This window comes from Myzus persicae, unplaced genomic scaffold, assembly GCF_001856785.1.
Source record: "Myzus persicae strain clone G006 unplaced genomic scaffold, MPER_G0061.0, whole genome shotgun sequence".
Taxonomy (NCBI): domain Eukaryota; kingdom Metazoa; phylum Arthropoda; class Insecta; order Hemiptera; family Aphididae; genus Myzus; species Myzus persicae.
This window is the reverse complement of record NW_019101653.1, coordinates 158,385-180,416: the sequence shown is the minus strand read 5'-3', so window position 1 is coordinate 180,416 and position 22,032 is coordinate 158,385. Positions and strand designations below refer to the sequence as shown.

At 28.2% G+C, this 22,032-nt stretch overlaps 2 protein-coding genes across 5 annotated transcripts in view; one reads left to right on the top strand and one right to left on the bottom strand.

The window, feature by feature from the left end:
- Positions 1-22,032, top strand: part of LOC111029948 — a 100,769-nt gene that overhangs the window by 14,671 nt on the left and 64,066 nt on the right. The gene's annotated exons all lie outside the window — the stretch shown is intronic.
- The window catches only part of LOC111029946 (regulator of G-protein signaling 11), a 46,321-nt gene that overhangs the window by 23,328 nt on the left and 961 nt on the right, over positions 1-22,032 (bottom strand). For both annotated transcript variants that reach the window (XM_022309202.1, XM_022309203.1), the window contains exons 2-3: positions 3,141-3,297; positions 2,308-2,404 (exon numbers count right to left, since the gene is read on the bottom strand). In XM_022309202.1, the coding sequence (XP_022164894.1) occupies positions 2,308-2,404; positions 3,141-3,185 (142 nt within the window). In that variant the 5' untranslated portion in view covers positions 3,186-3,297. The remainder of the gene's footprint in view (positions 1-2,307; positions 2,405-3,140; positions 3,298-22,032) is intronic.

Sequence of the window (22,032 nt, the reverse complement as noted above, 5' to 3'; positions counted from 1 at the left end):
TTTTAAAGTTATGTTACTTTGTTGTTGATATTTTTAAATTTCAACTTTTACCTACCTTATATTTTATAATAATATTTATTAACTAGTCGTATTAAACACTTGCTATTTTTTTTTTTTAGCTATTGTATGCTTAGTTGTTTTGGTTTCTCGGTTATGTTGATGAATCCTCTCCGTATCTGATCAGCCTTTTTATAATTATTTGTATATAAAAAAAGTTATATACCCGCATAAAGTTTAAAACCGGAAAAATTCTCATAATATTCCCCTTTAAATCTCAAGGCCAATATAACTTTCTTTTTTAAAAGCTATCAATACAGTTAAGCCAAAATATAAATATCTCTTTTGCACAAATTACTTTATGAAAATAATCCAAAAAAGTTAGTACAAATATAATTGAACATTATTATTTACAGTATTTTAATTAGATGTAATAACTAATTAATTATTATGTCAGTTCTAATAGATTTCCAGAAAAAAACTTTTTTTAACTAAAAACATTAATCTCCATGTCTTCATCACAATTTATTATAAATTGTTATCGGTTGTATATTTTTGATGCTTTGAAAAAACGTATCGTATATTGGTAGTGTTATTAAAAACTTAAGACATACCTTACACGTTTTTATTTTACTATACGTTTTCGCCAATTACTTGATTAATTATTACGGAGACATAAATTATTTTTAAAACATGACACGACAATGTCAGGGTTGAATATAAAAGTTTGAAAATGTTATGTTTTCCTTTTGTAAAAGTTGCAAACTGTATAACCTACGAGTTCACGACCCGAATATTTAAAACTATCAGGCTTATGTATATTAAGTATATAATTTTGGTTATTCAATAACAATAATAAATTGTCAATCGATAGGCAAATCTGGTTTTAAAGGGGCTTATGTAATTTTTTTGAAAACGATTTTTCTTACGATTACTCTTCAGCATTCTTAAATCTTTACGTATATATAAAATGTATCGAAAAAATATCAAAAACATAGAATTCTTGTATTGTTGACTAGAGTACTTTAAAGGAATTAAGAAGTAAATCTTTAAAATATAAAATTTGAAAGAAAAAAATCAACCTCTCAGTTCAAAAATGCAAAAACCGTTTGTTCTATCAAAAATTTGTTAAGATTTTGGTACAAATCAGCAATTTGTTTTTGTGTTTTTCAACATTTAATGTCGAACCCGTCCAAATATCGTCCGTGTTCCATTTTGATTCTTTTATGTAGAGACACAACTTTTTGAGTTTTATTTTTCTACAAGTTTAAAGGAAAAAATAATGTACACAATGTCATTATAAACCAATAGTTCTTCCCTGTCATTCATATGAATAGCGGCTTTGTTATACACACTATAGATACCTGCCCACATACATTGGTCTTGGACTTTTATAAATAAACAATCATTACCTATAACTTTGAGCTACACCAGGAGTTTGTTTTAGGAGTCAATTGAAAATATAGATTATATAATAATATTTATTTCAAGTAAATATGTAGAATACAACAATGATTTGAAATAAACTGACACCAAAATTTTTTACAGAATTATATTATAGAACGGATAAAATGATAAACAGATAAATCATATCTATAGTACCTACCGAATACTTTAAACGTGCTCGTTATAAAAAACGCATATAATATATGTGGTTATAAATATACAGATAAACCGTATGATTCGATTGTTGAATTATATTTTTATATGGGTACGAAACTTCTAATCTAAAAGATTGTAACAAAAGGTGATTTATCCTCTCGAACGATAAAGAATTTATTAGCATTATGTTAGCTGCGGATTACGCGCGGGCATGTGCTAATTCGTTCATCATTAGTTTATTTTTTTTTAAGTTTATTACGATTCATTTAATTGTAAGTGATTTTTTCATAATTAGGTAGTTATATCGAGTATACAATTTACACAGCGTATTGTAGGTAGGTATATCGTTTTTTTTTATTTAGAGAAAGCCGCAAAAATTAGTATTGTCGTCAAAATCTAAGAATTACGTTGCATTAATCATATTGATAAATATTCAAATTATGTTTGGAGTTTGGTTAGATAAGTTTGTAAACGTGTGTGTGTTTCTATGTTTGAGGAACGTCAGTTGTTGGGTTTTTTGTGTACGGAATAAGCAGGTTAAGTACTCCGGACCAAATCACTACCTATCATAAAGTAGATGTATGCACGTATAGTAGTTATAATATACCTACTATCATTAATTATAAATACTGTAAGGTCAAGTTGTATTTTTCATCAATTATACTATTATCACTTAATCACTATACAGTTATTGTAATATATACGTACCGGCAAAAGCAGAAGGGATCGAAGTGAGAAATAACTTTTGACTTTTTACACGCACCCCAGTCTCTTCGTCTTTCATTTCTCTGACCAGCCCCTCCATCTGAAAATGTAAATTCACACCAATTAACCCGAATAATTTCGCTCGTGCGTTTTAATTGACTCTTCAAAACATCAGCCGCTCTGCAGCGTAGAAATGCCCGTCTGGTTTAAGTATATTATAGATGGCTGCAGTATATTGTGTTCTAAACTTATGTTTATTTAGCGACCTGTGATACAATTAACATAAACGCTGGGGCCAGGAAATCAGTAATTTGTATGATTTATACAAAGCTGTCTGGGGTCGAGTAGCCATTAAATTCCCGTCATGCTGTATGGGCTGCAATTGCATCGGTTTAATATTTCAACTTATGATTAGACCGTTCAGAAATCAAAGTTTATGAAATAATCATGAACTAAAAGTCATATTAATTTCAATGCGACCTGATTTTTTAGTGGCACCTACTTACCACTACTTCTGTATATTTTTAGTTTAGTTTCTATATAGGTACAGTTTTTAAACAACAATATACTCAGTACATGACTGCGTGAAAAAGAATTTATTTGACTAAACTGATTGGTAAATTTTTTTGAATATCAATTTAAAGATGGTTTAAAATGCAATTTGTCGATAAGAGAATATTTAATATACGTACTGTACTATGTACCGATAGGAAAATGTTTTTTGAAATAAATTGTCGTTTGAAAATATTGTCATTATACAAACAAATTGGTTTGCATTGTAATAATCATCGTATTGCAGTGATTTGAAATTGGATGTTAATGAAATATTTACGTACCTTGTCAAAGGCAAAAGGCCTGCGTCTGCGATCCGATTTATCCATGTTGTTGGGGGCGGGGGGGCTGGGTCGCGTAAATACGTCGCTTACCCTGGCTCCATCGGTCTCTGGCCCCGCCCCCTCATTGTTTTGGACACTCGTTACCCGTTCATTTGATCTAAAACATAACATTAATGCTGTGATTAGAACCTTAAAAAAATCGCAAAGTAAAGCTGTAGATCAAAAACTTCAATTTATTGTAAAAAACAAAAACAGAAAACTTAGTATTATTTTTCTTTTTGACATTCTCCATATTTTTTTCACGTCCCGCAGATAATAAATTCGAAAAATTATTGCTGTAGTTTCCCATAAGTTATTTTTTTATTCGTTATACAATATTGTATAATGCTCTTTTGTGAAGGTTTGTATTGTAAATTGTAATTAGTTATGAATATATCATAACAGTTATTAAAAAATACGACACAATGATATTCTAAAGATTCGTTTTTCAGCCAGCGAACTACGTGGTAATATTTATTTTTCCAATGGTAATATTAATAGAATACCTACATTTATTGGTAACCAAATGTTTATTAACTATTATATAACCATACCTAGTGAAGAACCGAGTTAATTAACAATACACATACACAAACGTATCATAATAATATCAAACATGTGTTTTCATCAAAAGCAAACACTTTGAATATTCCCTAAAAACTGATCGAGGAGCACGTGCTGAACTGCCAAAGAGTTTTTGTGTTCTAACTTTAGCTATAGCATTCGCAGTACCTTTCGTACTTAATATACATAGCACATTAAGAAAAACAATGACGATTTTTTTTAAATCTATTTCTTCAACTAAGAATTTACTATTTAGATAATTTAAAATGTACATTTACATTTGTTTAGTATTATGTTAAGTATGTAGTACACATAAAGAGTCACCGAATTTACTTTTTAATATCGAAATAACTGAAATAAGTATAACAACATCAACGCTCTTGTAGATGTTTTTTGAATAGATTTACTTTATTATAGGTACATATTCTTACTATAAAAATGTCGATGTTTTTTATTCACGCTTAACGAAACTATCAGTAAAATCGGGAATACCATCTGAATAAATAGCTATGCAAAAAAGAAAGGTACCACATTTTTTCAAACACTTTTTCAACCATTATGTGTTCACAGAAAAAGATAATAAATGAAAAAAAGGGGAAGTAGGTAACCGATCTGCTACAGTACGTGTCAAGTGTACATCGTCATTAAGTAAGTCACTGTAATGATGTAAGTGTTAAATTTGGATCCAATGATAAATCATTGCACATAAAAAACAATTCCTAGTGATAATGTCAGCCTTATTACTAAGTTTATTTTATGACATATTTATACTGCTATAATAGCCGTTTATTTAAAAAAAATTGCATTTATTATATCCAAGCATTATTATTATATTCAATTGTCTAATATTATAATTTAATAAATATTACTATCAATAGCATTATCATAATATGATATTGTATATTAATATATTATTGTTATTAACTTTTAAGTTGATACCACCTTATCGTAGAACAGAGTGAATAACCTATATGTGAATAAACCTATACAATATACTCAGGCAATACCATAAATACTTGTTTTGTGTGAAAAGGTTTGTAAAAATATCATTGTGAATAAAAAATATAATACTATACATCTATACTTAAAAATTATGAGTCTTCATGAAAAATATTCTTGAATTACAACAAAAATTTCTTTTTAAAATTCTTTCTTTAATTAACTCATTTTGTCCATATCAGAACGTCCAATTTTTATAAAAAAAATTGTGCTAATACATTTTTATCTCTGAGCCGAGCGATTTAAAAAAAAGTCCACAATAATTTTTTCGGAACGTCTGAATTTCAAATTTCGACCAAATACGTAAAAATCATAAATATTTGCTAACTATTTTATAAAGTTGGAAATTCATAAAATATTTTCTTTTCGTATCTAACATTTAAAAATTTATTACAAGATTCTTTACAAGCTTATCTATTTTTATCAAAAAAAAAAAAATTCTGCAGAAAAGTCAAATTAAATTTTTATGAACGTTTGAAGTTGATATTTTTACAACATTGGATATTTACTAGATTTCTCATGTAGCGATTATCTTATTTTGTTGTAATTCAAAAACGAATAACTGTAGATACTTGAAATTTACACCATATGTTTATTTTAATATCAAAATCTAACGTCAAACTTGCCTCGTTTTGAGCTGTTCACGGACATTTTCAATTTTCATTTTTGTTAGTTTTATTTTCCTATAAATGTCAATTAAATTTTATTGATTTTGTCAAGAAGCATAACAATTTAATACAAGAATTTTGATGTATTGTTACAATGGCAGTTGAAAAATATTTAAAATACACAAGCAGGATTTTTTTTTTAAGCATTTGAAGTTCAAATGTTGGCAACATTTCTCAAATCGAAAGGTTCTACGTAAGTAGCTACATATTCTGTAATTAAAATATCTAAAAATAAACATAAATACAGTTTTTTTAATAGTTATTATAAGTTCAAAATTATACGAAATTACATATTAACACAAAAAATAACGATTTTAGTCATTTTTTTGTAATTCGGTTCCAAACCAGCCCAATTTTACACAAGTATATATAATATTTTTCCAGCATCACTGATAATTTATTTTGACTTACTGGCTAGTGGCTACCTTATTAATAATAATTAATAACATTATGAAATATCCCAGACTAACATACGGTCTCCTCTCAGAATCGTTTTTTGTATACAATGATATTATATCATTGAATTGAAATTTATTACGATCTAATGTACAGTTGAGCGATATCCATTTACCTGCTTTTTTAGATGATTTATTCCCGAATGAATTACTTATGAGGAACCTTGTGTTATGCTTCAGCTATAATAATTGAACATTTTACTCATTTTAAATTATAAATGATTTGCAAATTTTTGTGATTTTGACTAATTTTATAATCATAGACCACCAATGTTTATGGAAAAAAATTATGTTACTTTTAATGTTATAAATAATTTAAATAAAAACTTTTGAGAAACTTTCAGCGAATTTTTGTTTTATCAACATTTAAAAAAATAAACTAAAAAAATAAAAATGTCAAATATCTTTAAACAGCTCAACAATTGATATATTTTCAACATTTTTACCAAATATACAAAATAATTATTTAAATATTTGGTAATCAAATTTCGGTGAAAATGTTATGTATCGATACTTCTAATCATTTTTTAATTACAAAAAAATAAGAAAATCGTTTGATTATAACATATCATTACCTATAGGTACGTGAACGTATAAATATCCAATTGTGTTAATGTTTAAACTTCAGATGTTCATAAAAGATTTTAAAATGTTTATGGAATCACCTTCAACTTGTATTTAATTTCAGAAATAACAACTTATAAAGGAACTTTGCGCTTTGCAAGTTATAAGTTTTTTGACTGAGCAAACCTTTTTAATTGACATTAATGAGAAATAAAATTTTAACTGTCAAATGTTAGGTAACTCAAATGTAAATAACTCAAAAAAAATCAAAATATTTTTAATTTATACCCTATACCTAATTAAAATGCTAATATTAACATTTTGAGACAATTTTAAGTATTTATGGTTATTTGTTTTTTACTTGAAAATCGATTTTGTTGAAAAATATTCTCTATACTTTTTTTTTTCTTCAATTATTTAAACAAGTAAGGGTGCTGGGATTTTTTTATACTTCTGGCCCCTCAAAGTATCAACTAGATTCACTTTCTGACCGACATAGGGCATTGATATTGAAGTTGAACATCTTGGCATTTTCACCGTTTCAAAAGACGATGACGGGCACAAAAAAAACAACCCATCATTGTGAAATCAATGTATACATTAGGATCTAAAACATTGTTGTAAAACTAAAATATTCCACTTTTTGGTCAGAATCTGAAATGTAATTCATTAGAAATTTCTCAGAAAGTTATAAATTATGTAATCACTATTTTTCAAAATATATACGACTGCAGTAACACAACTGTAAGTAGGTGTTCCATTATTCTTGCCAATTTCTCAGAACAAATTATTATTCTCGGTTGCTGTATTACATTCGATCAATATAGTGTTGATGAAAAGGCGAATAATTAATTATACTTGAATAGTAACATTACTTTATATCGTTATTAATTATTAATTAATTTACATCACAACAGCAAACACTATATTTCCGCAAATGGTGTTATATAACGGTTCTCAGTTCTTATGATATATACGCGTGCACGGCACACGCGATCTCTTAATCAATCCAGAATTGAGAGGAAACGGGATTAATTTTCTTTTCAGTACCGCGCAAAGGATTTAAAAATCCTACAGTACCATAAAGCCCATTTTTATTACATACTATTATGTCGAAGCACGAATTCGAAGTCTACTATGCAATATATGCCTACCTTTAATGCGTTTAAGACAATAGACTCTTTCCCGGTGTAATAGGTTTAATTTCTGATGGTTGTAATCTTTTCCCCAAACTTCTCTATAAAAATAATATTGGAACAAATACATATAGGTTCCTGCGTATAAATTATCTATAGTAAATATCTTATAAAATGAATGAAAACTTTGTTTTGTATTTTATTAGATTTCTTATTTAAGTTTGTAAAAAAATATGAAATCGTATTAAAAATGATTTGAAAAAATAATTACATATTAGCCCTGGTTAATTTATTCCAATTATTTATTTTATATAAAACCTATGATTCCGATTGAATACTTATCAATTATCATCTCACTCGTTTTTATTTATGAGAAAAAAATCATTTAAATATTATATAATAAATTCATATCAATATAAATTATCACTATTCAGCTTACAATAAAATTAAATTCAAAAGAATCAGTGGTTAATGGGTAACATCGGAAACGAGAAAAACGTTAATATAGTAGTTACGGTAGGTAAATAAGTTGATGGTACTCATTTTACAAAAATAAATGGTTGTTAAACAGTATCTAAAAAAAACTCACTTTTTCTATTGATCAAACGTATTGTTTGGAATTCGCAAGAACAACTATCTCAATTTACGATTTGTTTAAAAATGTGGCTTGGGGTTTTACATATGGCCGACACTCGACACCTACGAATTATTATTTTTATCATATTATTCAGTTATTATTTATTTTATATAAAGCGTTACACGTCTATGACAAACACTAAACTATATCGAATTTTGTTATTAATTATTTTTTTTTTAAATATGATTATACCTACGCTTTACTCGTGTATTGTGTGACCTCAAACAAAACACATGTTAGTAAGTGTACCCTACAACATGTATTCTATGATTTTTCTCTCATAAAAGTATTTAAGTATCAAATAAGTTATAAGTATACCTATTGATTAATAAAATTGATAAAATTAATAAAACTAATAAATAATCTATAATATCAATCTTATTTCATTATTTTGAATTATCATCCTTTTTACCCCAGTTTGAGATAATAAATACACTTTGTACAAAATGTAACCAATAATAATATTCTGAGCATTATGTTCACTCTCACCGTATAACGATCCCATATTTTAAGAATTAAAATAAATTCTAAAAGTAAAACCAATATTTTCTTTACCGTAATAAATAATCTAAAAGTTTAACTACCCATAGCCTGTATTTTTATACTTGTAGGTCACGGCTGTTGATATTACAATCCAGATAACGCGTTATTTGGTAATAGATATTTAAATTTCAAACATTCAAAGATTAATACCATTACGCAGGAATTATTGTATAACTATTATTACTTTAATATTACTATCATTATTATTAGGGGAGGCATAATTATAATTACAGACAGCCACGATACACATTTCTTTTACAAACCAATTTTCTTATATTTGCTCGGAAAATCATGTTAGAAGGTAATACATACAACCATAAATAAAAATATACTTATAAAGTTATAAATTAATCAAAGCCAACTGTGCATTTTTGTTGTGTAATTTTATATTGGTGGGTAGTATAATTTTTTCCTCATACCGCTTACAACATTAATTCTGACTATATTTTTTTAAAACTTAAAATCTTAAATAGCTTGAGAACTCTTAAATTTGAATTATTTATGAATTAATCAATGCTTCAACTTTTATAGGTATTTATAAAATTAAAGAACTGATGTTATGCAATACTGACCAGTGATTGTTTTTGTAAGTTAAGGAGACAAATATACAAAATATATAATGACGCAACTAGGGAAAAAGTATTTCGTCAATAAAATGGACACTCGAAATGGGTTGTTAATCGATGGATTGATTATACCTCAGAAGACGTTCAAACATGTTTAACAATTAGAAAATGACCGATGATAATGAATTTTAACTTCACAAACCGTATATTTAATTATTTCTTAAAAGTTGAGTCCATATGGCTTAATGTAAATAGTTTAGTACAAAATATTAATATTCATTTATATCGAATATTTTAATACTGACAACTAGTTTATATATTTGTATTACTTTCTGTTGTCTATAAGGTTTGTTTAAATACTTAACTTAATTTTAAATCATATCATACAGTATAGGATCAATGTTTTTGTTAAATTATCAATTCAAATAGATATTAAGGAAAATTAATTATAATTAATACGCACATAAAAAAAAAATATAATGTTTTGTCTTAGTTGAGCTTTTAGTAGATGATTGACGAATTAAAATAAATTATTCTAACTAGAATTATAGCCACCAAATTTATGTTTTTATGATTAAATATATGGGTACAGGAAAAAATTACAGCCACCAACCAACATAATTTGATCCAGCAGGCATTGTGCGATTTAATTTTTAAGAACATAATATTCTGAAGATTTTATGTATCCAATATTTTGGCTATATAAATTTAAAAATAAAATTGTATAGGTTAGGTCAGTTGGGAATAAAATCACATTAGGAACAAATGTACCTGTAAAGTAAGCAATTAATAAATAGGATAAACTCATAATAAATTGTGTCGATGGGTTGTAATAAGTTGTTGAAATAATTTAATTAATTAGTTTTAGATGTACGCACCATATATTATTTATTATTTTATTGTACTATAATTATTTTAATTAATTAATATTGGATTAGATACATTTAATATCATTTTTTTATCGTTAATTGAAGTGAATATATTAAAATTAATAACATTTCCCAGATATATGAATTTTAGGATAACCTTGATACAAATTTTAATGCTGCGAATTAATAACATCCTGCAACCTTTAAAATTAAAATTCATTTTTATCTGAGTGACACAATCTTTAACTCCCAACATGATAATATTTACCCTCATGCATTGGGTCAACATTAACTTTTATGGTTATGTAGGGTTGTGTTCATACTTGAAATTTTATAACTTTTGAATTTTCGTTGGTAATCATATCAAGTCATTAAAGTGTATAATGAAATTTCTAAACTTCAACGAAGTTATTAAGTAAGTAACTTTCTTTGGTGTAAAATAATTTAAGTACCACTTTCGCGTTTTGTACTAGTTCCTTTAAATTAGTTATTTATACAATTTATATTTTGATTTTATAAATTAATTAATTATACAGCAGTATTACTATATAGTATATTATTTTAATCATTGTTTATATTGCTAGAATACGTGTTGAATAAAGTGAGTGTACTCATTTTAATTACGATAGGATTTCAAAAATAAAATTGTATTTGGTCTAGAGAATACAGTTTTTTTTAAATAATACTTTTTGTAAATCAACATTATCAAATCTATATTTTAACTACATAAAAATAAAGAAATCCGAATGTTAACCAAATTTGTATCAAATTATGTTATTTCAGTGTTATTTGTATAATTAGGCAATGCAGTTCAACTTTTAAAAATTAAAAAAAGATTAAATAGCCTATATTGAAGCTTATTTTATTCTAAAACGAATTATTAATTTATTAACTTAAGAAATGATTAAATGTAAGTATTAAATACTGCAATGCTGCATGCAGTTTAAAATATCATCATATTTTTTAGATAAAAAAAAGCTTTATATTTAAATAATATATAGTCATACCTTTTGTTATTGATTATAATATTATGTTGGTATACGTGAGTTTAGTCAACATTTTATCGACTAACATTTGTTTTCGTTAATAGATACAAATGGCAAATAAAGAAATAATTTTATTTTGTAAATAATATGTTTATTTATATTGTAAAAATACTATTAGATATTCTGTTTGTCAAATAAATTTACAACACAATAGGTCTATCTATAGTTAAGTATTTATCCGTCTTAGTGTTGTATTCAACCCTCGGCGAAAACTCTAAATAATACAACACAATAGTACAAAACGCGTAGACTAATAATGTATTTAATATTATACAAAAATATGTGTGTGTGTGTGTGTGTGTGTGTGTGTGTATGTGTGTGTGTACGGTAGAATAATTTTTGCCTAAATTAAAACCTCCGAAAACTCGGTCGTTGGATTTTAAACGGAATTGTTTCGAAATCCTACCAGTACACTTCCGTAACTCCCTACTCAATCATTCCATTATGCTGGTAATGCCGCTGTAGCCATAGCAACGGTAGTCCTAAAACATCATTACAACTAAAATCTATTAAACCTTTAACCCCGATAAAAATGTATTATACAAATTAATATGTCTTTAAAGTGCCATCAACGACCCGATTATATTCGTTAAATCAAATTACGCATCAGAAATAGCCAATATAAAAGGGGCTCGATCATTAATCATCGTGTGAAATGTATACACCTATATGTACGCCGCAGCCAATATTTAAAACAAATAATAAAACGGCAACCGTTGAACGATGAACACAAATTCAAATGTTAAAATATTAAACGAATAATATCAAAGTTCGGGGCTTTTCATAATAATGTCAAGTTTGGAAATCCGAAACAATACCCTACCGAATTAGTTTCAAATCAATTTTTTTTAAATGAATTGTGTAAGTTTTTATACTTATCTGAATCAAATTTACTATTTAATCATAACAACGTATTCTTTCGTAGTTTACACATAATTTCCTGATTTGTATAGTTATTACACTTTTTAAATTATTATATCGTATTTTTTCAGCTATAAAAAATATTTTATTCTCTGTGCACGCACTTGTTTATTTATATTTTATACGTGGGTGCTATTTCAGCGGGGGTAAAAACAAATATTGACTTTGCCGAGAAGTATAATAATCATTTTTCATTCAGTTTTTGTACGTTTCAATAAAACAGACGATTGTTACAATAAGCATAACATTATAAGAACGCATAAAATACATAACCTATAAAATAAATATTTTTATTTTATTCTGTTTCACGAATAAATGTAAATTTGAAAACATATTTTAACTTGTCGGTTGTCGTTTACCTACACGCTAATATATTATATCGTTCGAAAACCGCTTTTGCATTGTAATTTTAGTGTCTGTCATTATATTGTCGCGTACCTATTCTTTCTATTCAGTTTTGACGAAAATAAAAAATAATAACGATGAACGAATGATGACGTATCGGTCGCTCGACGTTTTCGATATATCATATTGTGATACGACCGTACGTCATGTGCGAGACGTTAGAACATTTGTTAGGTTCGTATATATAATATGAAAAAAATAAGTCTGGAAAGTAAAAAAATATTCGACGAAAGAATAACGGAGTATACGCAACCGTGCGTAACCGCGGGTATCTGGTATTACAATATTGGTTAGGGTTGTTGACATCAAAGCGGTCGTCGTCGGACTAAATGAGAGGGGAAACGGAGGAAAACATGGTAATTCGGAAGAAGAAAATCTCGACGGACGACTCATGGTGCTTGATTGCTTGCACATCAATCGATTAGTACACAATTCGATGAATACCGCGGGTGGGAAAACCCCGATGGCCGTTCTATATCTTCCGCAGGTGTCCATAATATAGGCTATATACCGAACCTTTTGGGGGAAGAGGAGGGTTGTTGAGTGCTACTTAAACCCCAACGGGTTCAGAATCAGTCCCACCCCTTCTCGCCCTCCCACCGTCCCCTCGAAAGTACAAACCTTCAGGCAGCGATCACGTTCGAAAACGGTTGTCCGGGCTGTGCAGGGTCGCTATTTCTACCCAACCGGTAATGGTAATTTATAATGGTATCTACCTAATATACTGGGCTACAAATCAATAAAATTACCATATAAAAATAAATTAAAAACTAATTTAAAAAGAGTGTGCTGACTTGAGTGTACTATAGAATTGCCAAAAACGCGTTCGCCCCTTATGAGTTTGATCGGAAAAAAAAGTGTAAATCGCGATAAATGTTCTCGTTTAGTTTATCGCAATAATATTACTCGCCAACATTCACCTTCGGTCCAATGTCATTCTTTTCACATATTTTAATGAAATTATCGATTTAAGATGGCGTCGGGACCCGTTCGCATTAGTCTCCGCTGTCTTTTTTCTCTTGTGGCGCTCGGTTAATTATACCTTACATTGTCTATTCCATTTTTAAGCTCTCTGGGACTGCTGTTATTTAAGGTTTCCCGGAAACAAACCGCGAGGGAATGATACCACGGGTATTCGTGTGGCGAGGTTGCAACCCTCGATTGTGACTTTTACCAATACCGGAAATTTGACTTTTCACCTTTTTCAAATCTCAATTTCGGATAAATTATTCCGAGCACGCTGCTCGTCATCATGTTCGCGAGAAACTCGTTAACTCTACTTCACTAGTACGGCGAACGTACACGGGTAATTTGAGTATAATAATATATAATAATAATATGACACCATGGATGTATTATACTATTTTTGTATTATCGTGGTATACCGACTGTATACATTGGCGTGTTTACGGGTATGGCCAGGCCTGCGAATAATTCTTCCCTTGTTACCAATATTTACCATTGATAATAGAAGTATATTATTATTCACAGATGTATATAATAAATTATTATGTATATATGTGTTATTATTATATTGTTCTATGATAATATTATCTATGCGTGGTACTAATTCCATTAGGCATTAGGTTCTACTTCAAAAACGATATTTTTTTGGAATTTTACAAAGTTATTATTGTACTTCTTAGCACAATACCTGTAACTAGTTGCTCCTTGTGAGAGGGCATTTTCGAAATTAACGATGTTTAAATCGAAACTTTGAAGTACTATGACTCAACAAAGACTTGATTCATTAATGTTTTTATTTATTGAACTGCAAATGACAAATAACATAAACCATGACGACGTAATTGAAGAATTTAAAGTCATGACACCATCAAAACGTCGTCTCGAGTTATAAGTAAATTTAATTTTAAAAAATAGTTTTAAAAAAAAATGTAATTAATATTTGTACCTGCTAAAATGTTGTATCAAAAAAATAAAGGATCTTAAATAAAAATTTTTATTTATGTTTTGTTATGAAATTTTTCTTGGCTATACCTGCGAACGAATCCTAGACACGCCTATGACTGTATATACATAATATCTGATTTCATGACAATATTTTACACTCCCGTTGCTTACCGGACAAAAATACAAGTCATATATTCTTCGATCCCAAGTACATAACAATTCGGAGAAAATAGTGTATCTTGTCCAAGTCGGTCTTAAAAACTCGTAACGTTAGCTGATGTTAGAATATATAAAAAATATTAAATAATAATATTATCGTGTACCTATACCCACCCATGTCGACCTATAGGTACCCAGGAAAACGATCGACAACGGTGATGACTGAGTACAAATTATTTCGTTGTACAGACGAGCAGTCATGATTTTTCTATAAAAACATAATCGACTACACGCTGGTTGCTAATTGACAATACCATAACAGCACAATGTATCCATTTAACATTAAACACACAACACGTTGTCATCATTCATCATCATCGACGTCGTTCTGTGTGGAAACTATAATAATACAGTGTTTGACTAACTGTTATAAATGTATTTGATTTCAAGATTGTATTTATAATGCGAACAAACAAATTTAAACGAAATATAATGTACGAGATGTTATATATATATATATATTCTTCCCGATTGTTTGCGCGTAGTCTTACGCATACTATAGAACGTCAAAATAATGATATTGAAAGTGTGCAATAATTTAATAAACACATTTCGATGAGCTATTGATTGTAAAAAAACTATATATGTATTATAATAGGGACATGAATATAGCAGTACATAAACAAGATGTTTGACCGTGTTTTTTCACAACATTTTTTTTTTTATTTCGAACATAATTTTAAAAAAAATTCAAAACTTCCAATTAAAAGGTCTCTTATTAGTTTTTTCAAAAAATGTAATCTTCTATTTGCATGGACGTTCTATAATACCACTATTACCGGGTATTCTTGAATTTTAAGACTGAAAATTATAAAAATTAGTACCCCAAAGTATAACAGTTACATACACCTAACCTAAACTCACCGAGGAGAATTTTTTTTAGATTATCTACACTTATTTTTTACGTAATAATATGCCTGTTATAAATGGATTACTATTCGTTGCTTCACTTTCTTTTGTGTAATTTAAACACCTTAGTATTAAACCATTTCCTCGTTCTCTTAGACATTTAAAACTGAGTTAAGATAATACGCAACAATTATTAATACGAAATATTAATAATGTGATTCGTCTTTCACGAAATCATTCGACTAATTTTTATCGATTTTTCTATAATAATGATCAATTTATGTTTTGGATTGCAATTTTTAATTTTATCTCGATAAATACGATAACATTGTGCATTATTTTTTATAAAAGAACCTTCTCTGTAAATTGGTGTTGTGCCAACATTTTTTTTTTTAGAAACTCGATGGCTTATAATAAATATATATTTCTGAAAAAATCATACATTAAGTCGTTGTGCTATGTGCTATGCAGTACAATAAAGGCAATAAAGCAGGATGTGTATTATGGCATTGTTCTAAATTCTTTTTCTATTTTAAAATAGAAACAAATACCAATCAAACACATACCTAAATAATATAGTCGTATTATAATTGTGCTAAGTTTACTATGTCGTAACGTAGTAAATGACAACTGCTGTGATGTAATTTCCTCGCAAAATCCTTCTCACGCCGTCATCATCGTCACTGCGCTGATGTAATCGAAATCGATACAGTAAATTTGAATTTATTGATGTTGTGTAAAATTCATAAGTTTATACAACAATATTTTTTTTCCATTTTCTTATTGGTTGTAAGGAAAACATTTTTTTTTAAATACCGATAAAGTGTAGCCGCTAGGTTACTTCTTTTCTCTACTAATTTCATGTCATATTTTATTATTTTGTAGCACATAATCTTATTGTAAAAACTAATTTGTAGATTGTATATTTGTATTAAATAAGTAAAAAATACCTAATTCGTCGTTATGATATAATATTATAAATAGTACTACAATTTATTAACTTATAATATTTCAGTTTCCGGTTGCATAAGCAATCAATAAATATTCAATGAATTAATAGTGAGCTAATTATCCCATAAACATGATTTAGTGACCCATGATTGGTCCATTCAATTAATCAATTTTTCATGCAACTCAGGATAAGTACAGCCTATGTTGGATTTTACAAAAATAAATATTGCTTTTAATATTGTTAGTTTTAATTAATGAAGAACCATAAACCATAAATGAATTAACTTTTTTACTTTAATAACAATTATTAATATTTTGTATATCGATACATACATTTTTTATACTTAATGTAAAGTATTAAAGTTTATGATCGATGAGAAAATCTAAAATCTAACTTTGGGATTATTAATAATAAGGGATTAATTAATAATATTTATAATACGTGGGTTCCTATGGGTATAAAAATGTATTTAAATTTTTTAGTGCTTTTTAGCTTTTGCATTTTATTTTTAATCTGAATAAGTATAATCCTGAGTTTCATAGAATTTGTATTCCAATTTTTTTTCTGCTTCCTTTAAGTACTGTGAAATGTGTAATACAAACCAGAATCTGAGATGATCAATCTTTTGTCAAGTATTATAAAGGTTCGAGGTTTGGAAAAGTTATAACACGCGATACTTGTCGAGGAGTAAAATTAAAAGCCTATCAACCTAAAATCAAGGTAATCGTTTCTTTAATACAAAACTTAAAAAAATAAATTTTCTCATTGTTTTAAAAATAAAAATGAACATATTTCTTGCTCTACATAGAATATAAAATATAAACAACGAATAAACGATAAACATTCATTTTTCAAATAAAAATCTCTTTTTTACTGTAAAATATTAAGCAAATTTTTTTTGAAAATGATGATGCGTTTAAATCGAATTTCGATCGAGTCATTTTCGAGGTATTGAACTTTATGTATTATACAGACTAATAGACTATTATTATATAATCCTTAATAATGGATTAACATAAAATGGAAAATGTATGGTAAATTTAGTCCAGCACTCAAACAATTAATACAAATTACAAAATATTAATAGATTAAAATCAATTATTTTCAAAGCATCATAACCCATATTATCCTTATAGTTAATACAATTTAAATCCTCAGAAAAGCTATCCGTTCGAATTTCGATTTAGATGCATCAACATTTTCAAAAACATCGCCAGCTATAAATCATCTGAAAATCTAACAATTAACTGTAAAAAGGATGGTTTTTATGTCGAAAAAAAAGTTTGTATCACCACAGGAAACTCTTAAAACGACAAAAAATCAAAGCATATGTTTGAAAATATAGCCACTAAGTAATCATACTTCGAATTCCTAAGATTAATTTTTGAATAGGTACCTACCTAGTTAAAATAAAAAAAACTATGTGTGCATGCTTGGTATACGAGAATCACCACATTATGTGTCTATTTTATATCCTTACGGAATAATTTGTATAATAATTCAATGATATGTACTATTCATAATAATAAATTTGATCCGTCAAAAAAAAATTAAATTAGAATGGAATAAAAATTTAATAGAAAATCGGATCATTTTATTTCATTTGATATTTATCGATTATTTTTGGTTGCAAACTAATTTTTTTTCGCTTCTCCTTCGCATCACGATTTACAATATAATATGCGCCGCGAAAATCGCTTAGGTATATCGCTCAGGTAGGCGTATTCAGCAACAGTGAAACGTTATAGTTTTATTCTGTTTTTATATTCGGTTACGCACTATAACGAAAAATATGATACGTATTATATTATTATCCGACTTAACATCGGTGTCCCCCATAAAAATCCGGATTAAATTGTAGTGTTTCTGTAGTATAAAAACAGACGGCGAATTGATAATAATAATACATTTTGTTGGTTCTTCGTTTGTTTTTTCGTGTTCTGTCATTCTATGAGAATTGTTTTAAAAACATGTATGTTTAGAGCATAAAAAAATTCAGTCAACTTTTTGAAAGTTTAGTTTAATATGATTTTTTTCGATTTAAAAACAATAAAAACTTTTTACGATGTAGGTAGTGATTATATGGGGATGTTTTTCATCAAACATTTAATTAAACATTTTATCTGTTTTTTTGAAATATGTATCTCGTCTAAACCTCTAAATTATTTCATTTTTATCGTGTTTTTTTTTTATCGAACATTATATTACAATTTACAACCATTTTGTTTACCTTTATTATATATATAAACCTAACCCTAAAAATGTATTTTTTTTTAATTTAAAGCTGTGTATAATACAATATACAAACTGTCCGCGTTTATTTTAAGTTAAGTACGTACTTAACAGTAGTTATATTATACAGTAGTTACAATATTTCAATCGAATGTTGTTATTATACAAAATATTGATCGACCATCCAAAATAATGACTGATGATAACTTTGTGAGCCAAAAATCTATATCAGTTTATATATATATAGGGGTATTATGAAGTTATTTTACTTACGATATAAATTCTAATAAAGTCCATTATATTTGTTAAATGTATTACTCCTTGGTCTTACTCGTGTGCGGAGGTGTATATTATTAAAAATTCAAACATTTCCACCGTTTTTGTTGTTTTGTTTTAAAAACAAATATAGGTTTAACCGATACACGAACAATACACAAATACGATATTATGTGTGATGACGTATTATATAGTAAGTACACTACGATTTTGTCATAAACTTTTAGTATAGTTTTGTTAAGTTTGCTATATAATATACTGTCTCGCGTTCGTTACCACATATATATTTTTATCGTGCAGACGGTATACATGTATATATGTATTTTATATTATTGTTGTAACTGTTTTCTTTGCGTTGTTGTCTAAACTCGATATTTATCATTTATGTGTTTAACGGTGTGTGTACAACTAATTTTTTTTATGGAGCTCATACAATATATAATGGGTTTTAATTGATATCCACGTGTTTGACATAGTGACATATAATACCTTGTATTAAAATAATGTGCGATAAAATTGTCGTGTCGATTTATTTTTAAGCATATTCAATTGATTTTATATATCATCATACATGCATCACGCTCAGAGCGGTTCTAATAGCAGTTCAATTAATTATAGCATCGCATAACTAAATAGTAAAAATTAAAATCTCTTTATTTTATTATGTATATTATATAAATAAAAACTTTTCCATATAATGTCCCATATTATAAGTACTTAAGTTGTATCCTGCTGTCTGCAATGATCAAACTTGAAATTTATCGTCTACGTTTTAGTCGGATAATTGTGCGTATGTAATGCGTCTTAACTCTCAATTATTAATTATTATTATCGTATTTGGCTGTTTCGTATCGTAATAAACCAGTTTGGTATTGTAAATATTGTAATAGATACCTACCTAAGTACCTCACCTTACACCAACACCGCGATTTCTATGCACCGACAATATATTATTGTCTACACGTCGCTTACCTCTGTCGGATGTGTTTGTTTGAATGTTTGAATTTCGGTTCAAATATAATAATTTGTCAGGGCGTTCATAAAACACCCATAATTATATTTTACTCATGAAGTCTCGTTTATGGAATATTTCATTATTAATTATTGTTACACCCCGAATTCTGAACCCGGAACCTTTCGCGTTAATACACGCTAAATAATTTATTGCTTAATTACACGAAAATCATTGATTATTAATAAAATTTGGCATTTGCGTAAACGCACTTCGTAACATATGCATAATAATATGCTGGCAAATAATTTAATAATAAGTGTCGGCCGACTGTGAAAATGTATTTTTAATTTTTTAACCATACATTACGATTACATTACATTATTCGTTTCCTAAAAATAAATGAACGATTTTCCTCAATTTCACATTGAGAGGACGCCATACCCGCATGCGTTGTATCCGTCTTACAAATGCGTATATAACATTGCAAATTTTGCGTTCTGAATAATTAATTTAACTCTGTTGTGTTTAATTTTAGAGTGAATTTATGTATCACAACATTTAAAGTAAGAATATTGTCGACGATATAGGTGTTTTTTCTGTATTTTACTTTTAAAGAAAGTTCTGAGCATTTAAAAAAAGTAAACTATTTGTGTATTGCTCATAACTCACTTTATCAAAAAAAAACCTAGGTAATCTATTAGATAATATTCTAACTTTTAAAGTTAGTAATAATAGGTCAATTCACTCTAAAATTAAACACAACAGAGTTAAATTAATTATTCAGACCGTACAATTTGTTATGTTATGCATTTGTAAAACGGAGACAACGCACGGCGTCCTCTTAACATTATACATTTCAATCACTTTATTATTGTTTATATATCAATTTTGAACAGTTTTTGAGTACTTTGGAATTTTCGATAAACTACAATAAAAACAGAAGTGGTTCACAAACACTAAAACGAATGCAAAAGATAATAATATTATAATGGTTTAAAATCATCGAAAACTTTTCTATTAACAAAAAAGTGTTTATGAACGTTTAAATTGATTTCAGTTGACCGTTCCGCGCAATAATAATTAAAATAAACCACTACATCGAATAAACATAATGATATTAGCTATGGATGATTACAATTTGAACAATTGGAGAGTATAATACTCAAGGCGTTATTGTTAGCGATATTTATCAATTAATAAAAGCACGATCGACGGACTACTTTTCTAAAATCACATTTTAGTCACTGCTATTCACTATACGTCACCAATGTGTAAACACCTAAAGTCATAAACTGTTATTCTAACCTGAATACTAAAAAAACGTATCGGTAAATCATCGCGTACTGCACGGAGGAAATAATAGTTATCGAATGGAATTAATATTATCGGCAAAAATAGCGCTTAAATCAACACTGCAAGATAACAATATTAGGTATATTAACCTACTTCCAGAGTATTGTTCAAACCCGTATTCCCGCACTTACCGGTGTGTTCACCGTGCTAATTGCCCCAAATAAACCGAGTGGCACGAATAGAATACATTTTCGGGTAGTCTGAAATAATAAATCACAACGGCCCGTGATCCCGGGCTTTTGAAATAATTTGAACATTGAACCGTATATTTATATTTCAATCATCCCGCCGGTATAATGATAATATATTCGACCGCGTTTTTTACCCGCCGTGGCTTATTCTATCAAAATATTATAAAGAGAAGATATCGGGAGGGTGCAATATAGTTACCCCCAAACCTCCCTCTCCACTATTATGGCGCGGCCGTTATGTGCGTTGTAATAATATATATATTATATAGGTGTATACCCCATCAACCAAGGCAGACACCGTCTTTAGCGATGGAATGATAAAATATATTCTACTCACGACCACACATTGTGGCCACAAGAATATATTTGCAAGATTGGTCGTAAAGTTTGGCGGTTCTATGTAATAGACATGCATACCGTAGACGATGTCTTTATAGGCAGCATTAGACCTGATACCTGAGGCCTACTTGTACGGACGACGACGGATAAACAATATTCATAGTACGCGTACGTGCGTCGGTTTATTCCCTCTCACTATAATA